General features: G+C 38.2%; 1 protein-coding gene across 1 annotated transcript; it reads right to left on the bottom strand.

The window, feature by feature from the left end:
- Positions 1-10558: 10558 nt before the first annotated feature.
- Positions 10559-11157, bottom strand: LOC129229530 (tigger transposable element-derived protein 6-like). The gene is given in 3 exon segments (XM_054863852.1): positions 10559-10639; positions 10641-11061; positions 11063-11157. Coding segments are annotated over 3 exon segments (597 nt in total).
- Positions 11158-13254: the final 2097 nt, after the last annotated feature.

Raw genomic sequence — 13254 nt, forward strand, 5'->3', positions numbered from 1 at the left:
TAAAGGTTGTTATCATGCATAACTTCACCTAATGAAAACTTCTTCAGCGGTTACGGTCAACTCCAAATTGCTCCCCAAGTCACATGGTACTGTTGCCTTATCGGGATAGTAGGGTTGCACTCTCTCCATCTATTCCTTCTCAATGGATTTAACGTCGAGTTAAACCAATGCTTTAACTGCCCGGTAACTTCGATCGAGCTTTTCACTTCGTTTCTTATACATGGCGGAATATTTTACATTTTAATGGCTTATATTTGAATTATTTGGCGAATTAATTTTTATTTTAATGGAACTCTTAGTTTTGTTCAACATCTTATTTTGCCTAAAAGTTCATTAAAAAAAAAAAAAAAAAAAAAAATAGCGCATGATATTGCCAAACAAGTAACTGCGGCAATGAAATATAATCACCAAAAGATTAAAAATACGCCTCATCACGTACCTGTAGCGGAAAAGTGCCGAAGTAGTCCTTATGTATGGATTCTTATTTGTAGTGTAAAACATTCAACTTTCAAATCTCATGGACTTGAAGATAGTCTCTAAATTCTTGTTTATGTTTGGATGGCAAAAGTTTTTAAATTTTGTCGTCTTGAAAAACATACAGAGGATATTTCGATAATGGGGAATCGGGCTATCGTTTTCTATTGGCGTCAAATCATTGGCACTATTGCATGCGCGAGGATAATTTTTCCTTTCCGAAATGTAAACAAAGGGAAAAACGTAGGGTTTTATTTAGCAAAACTTGAAAAGATTTTAAAGGCTCAACAAGATTTATGCAATAGAAAGAAAACAAGATAATAATGAATTTCAATGCAATCTAAGCACTTATTTTCTAACCACACAGTCATTTTCCTAAGACTAAAAAAAGTCGATTCAGTTCATTAAATCGAAGATAATGTATGAATTAAATATTCAACAAGACATCTTCACATTTAAGCTATTTTTTTTTAGTTTGAAGTTTAAAAAGTTACATTTTTTTAAACAAAAAACATTATTTACACTATTTACATCGCAGCAGGTCATACGTATTTGTGCTAATAATAAAATGAAAAAAAAAAAAAAAAATCACCAATATTTTTGGAGAAAAAATATTTCAAATTTGGCATGGATCATTATCAGCTTCTTAAAACAAAGAGAATAACTCCCTCCAAATCTTCTGTACCAGGATCTATCTGAACTCTATACTTCGCCATTCAATGCTCAATTCCTTCAGACTCAGCAGTTGGGGAATCAATGTACGGCATTTCCAACCCTTGTTTGCCATATCCAGGATAGACAGCAGCGATGTCCGTGAGGAATCGATCAAGTCGAGCACCACTGCTTGTCAAACCCTGAAGAAGGAAACGCCGATAATACTGCAGTGCCATATACTGGCAAAGCATTGGCATCGACCTTCGCGACTTCAGGGTTGTTTTCAGGTTCCGGTTTTCATTTTCTAGAGGATTGATCGTATTTGTTGCATCATTCTTATCTACAAACTTATCCTTGCTATGGTTCGTTTTTTTTTTTTTTTTGTGAACCGCATCGGTAAACATATTTTTAACGTTAAAATACTGCTTCGCCTCATCAGTACATCCGTAGCTGGTATCTGAGTGGCAGTCCTTTTTAATGAGAGGCGACAAATCTCTCTTACTCTTTCCGTTTATTATATTCCTTCTTTATCATCCCCAGAAAGATAAGGAGAAACGAAAACACGAATAAGCAAAACGTGCACACCACATAAAATGATCGAAACATCTAAAACACATACTTGCAAAAGATCCCTAGCACGACCTGAGTCATATTAGGTGGAATTCTTCCTCGACCATATTTTTTAATTGTAAGGAACGTTTCGTCTAAACATATGGTTTTTCCGACTCCCCCGAGGAGTTTGGAGTGGTGGAGGAAGAGACTTCAGCGACCTCTCACAGGTAGCTGAACAAGTTGGCGATGGTTTCAGTGGACATAGTATATTTTATTATAATTCTTAGATGCATACAACCTTGGAAATAAAATTTGAAATTTTTCACAAATCAACGATTTTTGAAGTGAGATTACTTAAAAAACCCACTTTTTAAAAATCTAAAAATTGGCTCATTTAAACCCCTTTTAATGCTTAACAAGTGGATATACACGCATCCCGTGTTTTTTCCCAGAAAATGTTTTATGATTTTTTTGAAAGTACCCTTATTAATTCTGATCATATTAATGCCTAATAGCTACAATAAATGGTGTACTTTTATCAGAAACAACTAAAATCTTACCGACTAAACCGCTTTTGATGACTCAGTCAATTCGTCTTTTTGAATGAGTCGGTGCGTAATTATAGCAGAGCCTTTGGTGACTGCCTGACTTCGTTATGTAAGTAACTTCTCCTGGTGATCAGGGCTTAATTGTTATGGGAGCTGTGCTCCCACACTTCCTTGCTTATTTCATTCAATTTTTTTGTATTTTTGACCTAATTCACGCCACTTAAGCATTGAAATAAGTTCTGATGACTATAGGGCTCCTTTACTTATTTTGTTAGATAATTGGATCCCTGGCTATAATAGCTAAATTTGGTGATCCATTTGGTTACCTCTTACAACCATCTTCAATTGATTGGTTGGTTTATTAGTTTTTAGTGGCGCAAGAGCCCTTGCGGGCTATGCTGTGCCAAACAATTCCTTATTTAACACTACTTATTTTTCATTTAAGAATGAAGTCAAAAAAGTAAAATATTAGGAAATGCTTAAAGCAAACGTCTTTTGAAGTTAAAAGCATAAAACTTCCAATTACTAGTTTAAAATAAGCATTCGTTAAAAACATAAAACGAAAGGCATAAACCTTACAGTAATAGTTTAAGAGAAACAATCGTTGAAAACACAGAAACATCAAAAGCATTTAAACAATGTATTACTTGAGAAAAAATGGAAGAAACAATATCTTGACAATAAACTATATGAAAACTAAGGAGGGACAAAAACGCATAATCACAACACAAAATATGGATTGAAAATATGGAGGTGTAAAGGGTGATTAGTGTAAGGTTTTGTTTTAAAGTAAACATTTAAGGAGAGTTTGAGACGTCTATTGTTGAGAGACTGTTCATGTGCAAGAATATGAAGACTATTGATGGGCGAGGTTGTGCTCTGTGCAGATGCGCAGAGCCTGATTATGTATTCTATCCAGAGCTTTCAGGTAGGTTTTTGCCGCAGAGTCATAAATTTAACATCCTAAATCAAGTTTTGAGCGTATCAGAGTCCTGTAGATTCTTAAAAGAGCCTCTGTATCAGCACCCCAAGGAGTGTTTGCTAAGACTTTAAGGATATTTAATTTCAGTAAACATTCGTTTTTTAACTCTTGTTTATGCGGTATAAATTTAAGTTTGTTATCAAGTGTGAGGCCAAGGAATTTTCCTTGATATTTTACAGCTATTAGTTGATTGTTAAGGAAAAGATTTGGATTAGGTTGAAGACCTCTTTTACGGCAGAAATGAATACAGAATGCTTTTTGAGCAGAGAAAGTAAAGCCATTTTCCTCCGCAGATTGTGATACTTTACTGATAGAAATTTCAAATTGTCTCTCAACGATATACTCATGTTCGATGACAAGAGAAAAATTTAGAAATCATCAACGAGAGAACATGGTACCTTTTACAGCGGGAGGAGGGGGGCAATTGATCAATTAAGCTATTGATTGCTATTAGGAATAGAGTTATGCTTAGTACACTTCCCTGGGGCACTCCTTCTACTTGAGTGAAGGTATCTGACAGAACAGATTTGACACGAACGCGAAAAAAATCGATCTCTTGGAAAATTACAGAGAAAGATGGGAAGGTTGCCCTGCAACCCATACTCGTGCAGGGTTTTGAGGATCCCATATCTCCAGGTACGGTCATCTGCCTTTTTAATGTCAAAAAATACGCTCACAAGATGTTTTCGTTTAAGAAATGCTTTCCTTATTGATGTTTCAAGAAGCAGAAGGTTGTCGATTGTGCATCTGCTGAGCATGAGTCCACCTTGATATGAAGATAGCAGATGGTGTGACTCCAGAATGTGCATGAGTCTGGCGTTAACCATCCGCTCCATTATTTCACATAGGCAGCTTGTGAGAGCTATAGGTCTATAGCTCTCAGGTTTATCAGGTTGTTTGTTTAGTTTAAGGATAGGAATTATTATTACTTGGATGCAGGATTTTCGGAATCTGTGTTCAGAATATTTTCTAATGAAGACATGCTTAAATTTTTTAACATACTGTTGTGTATTTCGTCAGGGCCTGGTGATGTGTGTTTTTTTTTTTTTTTTTTTGGTTTTTGGAAAGCAATATTTTGTTCGTGAACGGTAAATTTTGTGTTGTATTGATAAAAAAATGTTTGAATTAAAATCTAGAACTCTTTGTTCCTTGCATGATTTGATAGTTAAAAATTCTAAGCAATAGTTATTTTGCACTGGAGACTTCTGCCAAGTGAGTCCCCATGCAGTCAGCCACTTCTTTATGATCAGAATTTGGCCATTTTTCTCTAGAATTGGTGCACAAGATGTATTGTAGTTTCCAGCGATCTTTTTTATTTTACCCCATACTGTCTAGGAAGGAGTGGACGTCATGAGTGTGCTGACATAGGCCTGCCACGAGTCCCGCTGCCTTTTTCGTCGAATCCTCCGATCTTCAGCACGAGTTTAAGTGCCACGAGATTTCGTGTTGGATAACTACGAAATGTATTTCATGCCTTTTGTTGTTTCTCGTGAGCCTCCTGACAATCAAAGTTCCAACAAGGTTTAGGAAGTTTGATCATACTTTTAGTGGTTCTTGGAATAGCAACGTTCGGTGTCGTCACGATAATGTCGCTTACTCGGCTTACCGTTACATCAATATCAATCACGTCTTCCGATGTTATTTCTGCCAACTGGGTAAACGCTGCCCAATCATCTCGATCAATGCGAAGTCGAGCTTGCTGATGCTACTGATGGTCGCAGCGTTCGGTAGAGGTTATCCTGATCGGAAAGTGGCCACTGGTGTAGAGACCACCCTCCACCTGGAAATTCCAACGTGGCAGAAAAGAAGGTGAGCATAATACGAGATCGATGCCATGGTAAGCCTGAGTAGGAAGATGAAAATAAGTGTTTTCACCGTTATTATAAGGATGCATAGATCGTTGTCTTCAATAAAATTTTCTATTATTAAACCTCTACAGTTGGAGTTTGGACTCCCTCAGAGAGGGTTATGACCATTGAAATCCCTCAAGATGACGTATGGGGGGAGGAAGTATTTCTACAAGTGTTTGCAATTCCACGCTTCTCAAGTCGTAAGAAGATGGAATATATACAGAACAGATTGCAAACAGCGAGTGAAGGTGAACCCGCGCAGCTACTGCTTGCAGGGATGTGTTGATATTGAGCTGGCTAGATGCATAATCATTAGAGACTAGTTGACCCGTGCGGAACTCCGCACTGCTCTTCAAATCGTTAAGTGCGGCCTTCAATTCTCCAAAAGTTTAGAATAATGACATTATGAAGAAGTTTAGAAAATTTAAACGGGTGTTACTATAGAAAAAAGACATACAAGTAGAACATCTCAGTACAAATAAATGTTACAATTTATTTACAGAAGTAATGTATTGAAATATACCGATAACATTTATACATTTACAAAGCCTCTTTATATACAATGTTGGAAGTGATGATGTGATCATCGTTCACTTTTTGGCTGTACGTATCTTTACTACACACATGAATATCATTATTTTGTTTTACTCTTGAAAAAGGTACATATAATTGTCCGTGCGGAAAAACGGGGTGTGGCAAATATAACCCTGCCTTTGTAAGCGTTTGACCTTGTGCTTTATTAATTGTCACGGCAAAGGCTACCTTTATTGGAAATTGTTTCCTGACCAGTTTGAACGGCATAGTTGGATCAGAGGGAGTGAGTATGATTCAAGGAATGATTGCTGTTTTGTCAGAATCAAGGAATTTTGCAGTTATCGAGTATTCTCTTAAGTTATTAATAACTTAACCTTGCACCATTAATTAATCCATCTTTAGCGTTAAGATTTCTAATTAACATTATAATAGCATTCTTTTTTAAAAGTAATTTATAAGGTGGCAAACCTGAAGGATTTAGAGAATTCAGAAACTCTAACGGGTACAACTGATCGCCGGTTGTTTCCTCTTCTTCAACCGAATCAGAACTTAAATAAATTTTTTCGTCTCCGGGTAAAAAATTTGAAATCACATTGTCATTTATGTTTGTACAATCATCGGTTTTTGGACACAAAATGGCTGTTGAATAGAATTGGCTTACGTTTTGATCAGTGATTTGTGCGGCATTGAAAACGGTAGCAATAAGGCTGTTGTAATCGCAATAACAATGCTTGGGAATTTTTATCGCATCATCCCTTTGAATTTCTTAAATGCCATTCCCTAAACTAAGTAGTCAATGTGTGAAGACGGGGTCATCATTAGCTCTCATATTTTGAGTTAATCGTCGAGTTTTAACGTAAGACCATAAGGGGGAACATTTAACTGAATTTTTGACTATGCTTGTTCTACTGGCATTCCTTAGAACGGGCAAAACTTGACGAAAATCACCGCCGAACAAAATTATTTTGCCTCCGAAAGGAAGGTTGTTTTTCATGATTTCCTTCGGAAGTCGCTCTACAACGCGAAGAGCGTCTTTGGGAACCATCGAAACTTCGCCCCAAATGAAAAGGTGTGTCTCACGGAGAAGTTGACTGTGTTTTGAGTGAGGTCGGATTGATGAGCGCAAGTTGTCCAAGATCGGCAAGGGCAGTTTGAAAAGGAATGTGATGTGCGTCCTCCAGGTAGAAGATTGGCAGCAATGCCAGTTCAATCAACTGCAGACACGTTCTTTTTTTCACCTCTCAAGATGTGGCACAACGTTGTATAGAGGAATGTTTTACCGGAGCCTCATGGTCCGTCAATGAACCAACAGCTGTGAATGTTATTTTGTACTGCATGTAGGACCTCATCAGCTATTGCCTTCTGGTCTTCGTTCAATTTTTCGTACGCCGTATTCCCGCTTGTTTGCTCTGCTTGTACGTCGTAGGTTTCAGATGGATCTCGTTCAACGACCACAACAGGGATCGGCAAGTTTAATTTTTCGCAAGAGTGGTTGTGTTGTTTAAAAACTTTTCCAATTATAGCAGTGTGAGATAGTGTGCTTCGGAGGTGTGTGATGTCTTAGGAAATCCTCTGACAGTCCGCCTTGAAATGTTCTCCATAACTCGGGTATATTTGCTGGAGCACAGAATATGCATATGATAGCGAATAGCCATCGGAGTTGGGTAGGCATTTGGTGCTCAACAGCCTCTTGCAAGTATTCCTTCCATTTTGCCTCATTAATGACTAAATGTAATTTTTCTGCTGCTTGTCGAAAAGAATCGCACTGTATCCCATCAAATGTGCGGTGATCTTCAAAAGACTGTGGACCCTTGACGTGCAAAAGTAGAACCTGGAGGTAATACCTGTCGATGTCGGCTGGATTGACAGTGTATATCCGTCCAAGGCATTTACTGTTTTTCTGTCTATTCCACTGACCTCTTGACCAGACAAAATGTTTAGGAATTTCGTGGTACAAATATTGGCGAGCGGTAACATTTTCTGTGCACAATGTAAAAAATGCCATGAGTTCGGATTCTTTGTCACGGTCAACGTCAGCTTCGCGTCCGGCTTGAAAATAAATCATTTGTTCTTCGGGCAAAGGAACGAGGAGTCGCTCGATTGTATGAGAACGCTGGAATAGTCGCCGTTCGTGTAGTCGCCACATTGCTTCTGGTGGACTGACATAGCGACAGTTCAAATAAATGTCCACTTCGTTAACAACGAGTTGTTCTTAACCCTCAGAATCAGATTGCAATCGCAGAGCTACACAGTCATTACCCTTATATACGTCATTACCCTTATATGGTATTTTTTACTTAGGAACCTACAGTATGGAACAATCCAGCGATTGTCGACAGTAAATGAGCGCACGTCCATTGTAATACCGTTATCGCGTCGCATATACATCGGATAGCCATCTACATTCAAATTAGTCTCCTCCTGAAAATATTTCGAGTAACCTTTAATACACTGGTCTTCCTTCATTCTGGGACTGTTGCGATTGATAACACCGCAAGGTCCATGTACCATGCATTCTTGAATAACTTGAAAAAGTTCTGGCTCACTTTCTTTATTTGGAATTTCAGCACATATTAAAAAGTTAACATCTTTCGCGGAACGTAATTTTACTTCATCTGATTGAATAAGCAGAATTTGCACATGCGGCAGTCCTCTTTTTTGAAATTTCATCACCGAAACAAAACCAATCATAACACCTAGTAGATGGTTCTTTAAAATATCAACATTTAGTAAAGCTTGTAACTTGGGGACTCTGGAATCCAAATCAGGTCTGTGTTCAACTCGTTCGTATGGTTTCAATTGAGATGTAATTTCCGGCCATTTCGGATTACAAGTAAATGTGACGAATAGGTCAGGTTTTCCTAAGTGGGTACAATGGCCATTGCATCTTGGTAATTTTGAAGCATATTGCGAGGGCTACCGACGTAGGTTGAGGGAAGAACAACAGGAATTCCCAACTTGTCCTCTTTGCTAAGCATCACTGTTAAGGAAGTCAATCAAACCTTTGTAATTTTCAGCTCTAAGTTCTTTCTGGTGTGATTGTAAGAGCGCTAACCTTGAACCTTCGACTTTGACATAACTGTCAACAACATATTGTTGAAACAACTTTCCTGAAGCGTGAAGTATACTAAAAACGTCTCGAACTGCTAAACGATAGCAATAATATTGTAACTGCGTTGTTGTTGTTCTGAGTGCAGTAGTATGAACAGTAACATTTTGCCTACCAGTAGACCATCCAGAATCCCCGTGGTTAAATAGCAATGGATAGCACATTGGATCCGAGTGTGGGTTCAAGTAAGGTATTTTAGTAAGTTGACGAGTGCCTTTCGAATACATAACAAAATCCACATTAGCTGGTGGTGTTCCGTCGTTAGATATAAAGACAGCAGCAGCTTCACTGACTGTAGGAGCGTTGGACCTTCCATGGTGGAATGCATTGTTAGTAGTGAATTGTAACTGCAAATTCGGTGACTGTGTGCAACATCTTTGACATATTTAAATAACTGTGTATACGGATTATATATACATATCAAGCATTGCTTGCAATTTCGCCATTAATGATCTACGACAATTTTGATTGATTTCACTATCTGTCCAATGTTGCAACGCAGTGTCGAAATCTATAAAAAAAAAAGTCCAGCGTAAGTTGGTGTAGTTAATATAGGAGGTTGCAAGTTCCCGACCATATGATACACCTGACCATGTACAGTAAAACCTCGCTATAACGATATTTTGGGGACCAAAGAAATATATTGTTGTAGAGGGATATATTGTTATATCGAGGACCTATATATTTTGATAATATTTTGATAAGGTTTTTTTTATTTAAATGTTATAGTATATGCATTACCTAGGTGTAAATGTTTTTATATATAGTATATTTGTAATACATTTATTGGCAAGGTGTTAATTATGATTAAATATTACTATCAGTTGAAATAAATTCCGAAAATAAGCTCGTAAACATACCTCAAATCCGTTTTTATTGAAAAAAATCCAATATTTTTGTTTGTTTGGCCGCTTTTTTGACTGTTAACTCAACCAACAAGGTATACATTAAGTCCAAAGCACGAAAATGATCCTCGTTTGTGGATGGAAGACTTGAAAAAAATGTCCGCAGAAATTTGACTGATTGAAGTGCTTCCTGGGTCGACAATAAGGATTGTGATTGACTCGTATTATCATCATCATCATCTTCTTCCTCCTCATCGTCTTCTTCTCCACTATGTTCCATCTCACCAGTAATTTCAGAGAGAATTTCTTCATCAGTAACTCCTGCGAAAACAGTAAGATCGTCATCCGCTGTCAAATAATCCTCCACGTTCACTCCATATTTTCTGCCCGCTTTTTCCTCGAGTTGGGACACAGATGTTTGGAGATTCAAAACTATTTCCTGATCATATAAAATATCACAGTCTGAGGAATTTTCATCACAATCAGATCTTCTAAGACACCTAAACCGGCCTTTTTCCAACAATTCAGAATGGTTTTCTCTGTTAATGCCCACCAACTTCCAGCAATAAAGTCACATGCGTCCCTCACATTTACAGCTTTAAAAGGGTCTTCCACGTTATTTTCAATCCACAGAAGTATCGATTCTACCAAACGTTTCCTATAATATCCTTTAAAACATTTAATTATGCCCATGTCGAGTGGCTGCAATATGGAAGTGCAGTTGGCCGGGAAAAAAACAATTTCAACGCATTATTGTAGTTTTGGAATTGAGGTGTGAGCGGAGCAATTATCAATCAACAATGCAATTTTTTTCTTCCTCTTCTTCATTTCCTTATCTAACTTCAGCAACCATTCAGAAAAAAATTTAGACGTCATCCAAGTCTTTTTATTGGCTTTATATTCCACAGGAAGACTTCTCACATTCTTGAAGCACCTTGGCTTCAAAGATTTGCCCATAACAAGAGGTTGAATTTTATGTGTTCCTGTACTATTGGCACACAGAAGAACAGTCAATCTTTGTTTTGATTTCTTCCCGCAGTGACACTTTTCACCCTTAAACGCCAATGTTCTATCAGGGAGGAGTTGAAAAAACAGCCCAGCTTCATCAGCGTTATAAATGTCTTCTGGTGCATACTTTTGAAGAATATCTTTCATCTTCTCTTGTCTCCAGGCATTTGCCTCATTCATCGGAGCAGATTTTTTCTCTCCGTGAATTTCCTGGAAAGTGTTTCCGTGGCGATCCCGAAAACGCATTAGCCAACCATTGCTAGCTTTAAAAGTTTCGTTCCCTAGCATTGCTGCATATTTCCGTGCTTGTGCAGATAACAAGGGTCCATTTATTGGGATATTTGTTGCCCTCATCTCTTGAAACCACTTCAGGACGGCAGCATCAATGTTTTCATTAATCGCGACTTTTAGTCGTTTTCGCTTGGGATTAACTGATTTTGATCTCACAGCATCTTCAATATGTTTCCTCTTCTTGAGGAACGTTGCAACTGTAGATTGAGATAATCCATTTCTTAGCTGCATCAACCTGCTTCATTCCATCATCAATATCGCTGATGACGTTGAGTTTATCTTGAAATGAAATTTGCTTTCTACCTGCCATCTTAGGGAAAAATACACCAGTGAATAAAATCAAATCTTTGTTTTTGTCGATCATGTGACAGTGATGACGCAATCAGATGGAAATACTACACCTTTTCGGATCATCTTCATTTGCCACTCACTCAAAAAAAAAAAAAAAAACATTTTCTGTTTTTTTACTTGGCAAGCATTTTTAGATGTTTAGTTTCCCTCTCCGTGTGCATGTTTTTTTTTCCCAAAAAAGAAAACTTAAAACTTTATTTTTTTTTAAAAAATGGTTAGCTTTAAGTTTTTTTTTTTTTTTTTTTGAAAATAGGAGGGGTTACTTTTAGGATTTTACTGTACTTGAAAACCAAATTATCGTAATAAAGAGGGGTTGAAAATTTTAAAAAACATCGCTTTACAGGGGTTATTGCTGTAGAGAATATCGCAATATTGAGAGGAGGATAACATTAATTCCTATGCGAGTTCACCGGGACCACGAAATATTATCGTTGTAGAGGGATTTATCGTTGTATCGGATATCGTTGTAGCGAGGTTTTACTGTAATTTGAAACACTATGGACCTCTTCCAGGAGTTTTGACAGATTCCACATTGACTGAAGCGATATCTAACTCATTGTTGAACTATCTAATATTGTCTAGGTAGTTTCTAGTGTTGACATCATTTAGCTCTATCAATGTCTTAAGCTCTTCACAAACTTGAATTGGTTCTAACCGAATTTTTCCTTTGTGACAACACAAGGTAGCAGTATTTTCCCTAAACTCCCTGGAAACAATTTTGCAGCACAATGCACACACAGTCTATATCTCCAACACTATGAGTTTGTACTTCATGTTCATGAAGGAAAAGACGTGTCGAACAATAAGTTTTTGGAAGCTTGTACTGCTGCCTTCTTGCATTGATGATTTGACGCATGTTAAATAGATAAGGTGAAGGCACAGAGTTGTTTTGTTGCACAAAATGTAGACGTCGAATATTGAGTCCTTGTTCCCTGTGAAAACGCTGAGCCTGTCTTCGTTCTTGGAATCGAAGTTGCCGTTGCTCTTCACTCTGGGTAAGATATCTTCTGCGCTCTGTGACTCTCTCAGTGGTGCAGACCTCCCTCTGGCTGGTGGTCTCCCTTTCGGTCTGCTTGTAGGTACCCTGTTCCTTGGCATCGTTAAATCATTTTTTCATTCAAATTACATTGCAAAAACATACGTATTATTGGTACGATGATGAAAATACTATTAGTAGACTAAGAATGCTGAAGAGATGAAAACCAGGTTTCTTTCGGACACGCTAACGAACAGCAGGCAAGAACGCAACTGGCCACTCTCAGCCCGAGAGAGGCTTTTTATACACAGCTGAAGAAAGTTCTAGAACAATGCAGATTAGGGCTTTTTACATATATTTACATACGTTTGACTTTTCTATAAACTTAAACAAAGCAAGGAAAGTAAAAGAGGAATTAATCGAAAGTTGAACCTGAGGTCCGAACTCAGAACCTCTTTGTCCGCAGCCCAGCGCCTTAACCGTTCAGCCAACCGGGCGCTAGTTCACAGTGCAATTTACAAAAATATGAAGGTAAAAAGAGGCCGTGCACAAAACAAATGCATTTACGAGGGCGAGTCAAATGAAAGTGAGCCAACCTACCCTGCGCAATAATGGCTCAGTCCATCAACCGCGACGCATGCGCGCAGCACACAGGCAACCCTCATTTACAAAAGTGATACGTAAGTGTGAGGATAATAGTTCTTTAATGTTCCCATAATCCGGGTTGAAATCGGTTCGTGACATAATGGACGCTCCAAGAGATGAACAGCGTGGTGTGGTCAGGTTTTTGACTGCTGAAGGTGTTTCCCAACACGAAATTAGTCGCCGTATGGCTGCCGTGTACGGTGAACATTGCATTTCATTGGCCACTGTGAAGCGTTGGTGCAAACGGTTCAAAGAAGGACGTGAAAGTTGCAAAGACGATCCAAGACCGGGCCAAAGCCACCGTGCAATCACCCCCAACACAATTGCACAGGTTGATGAGCTGATTAGACAAGAACGGAGGATAAGCATCGATGAACTGGCAGAGCATGTGAACATCAGTCACGGTTCGGTTCACACCATAATTCATGACCATCT

Source organism: Uloborus diversus, chromosome 9 (assembly GCF_026930045.1).
Source record: "Uloborus diversus isolate 005 chromosome 9, Udiv.v.3.1, whole genome shotgun sequence".
In the NCBI taxonomy this organism is placed as follows: Eukaryota; Metazoa; Arthropoda; class Arachnida; order Araneae; family Uloboridae; genus Uloborus; species Uloborus diversus.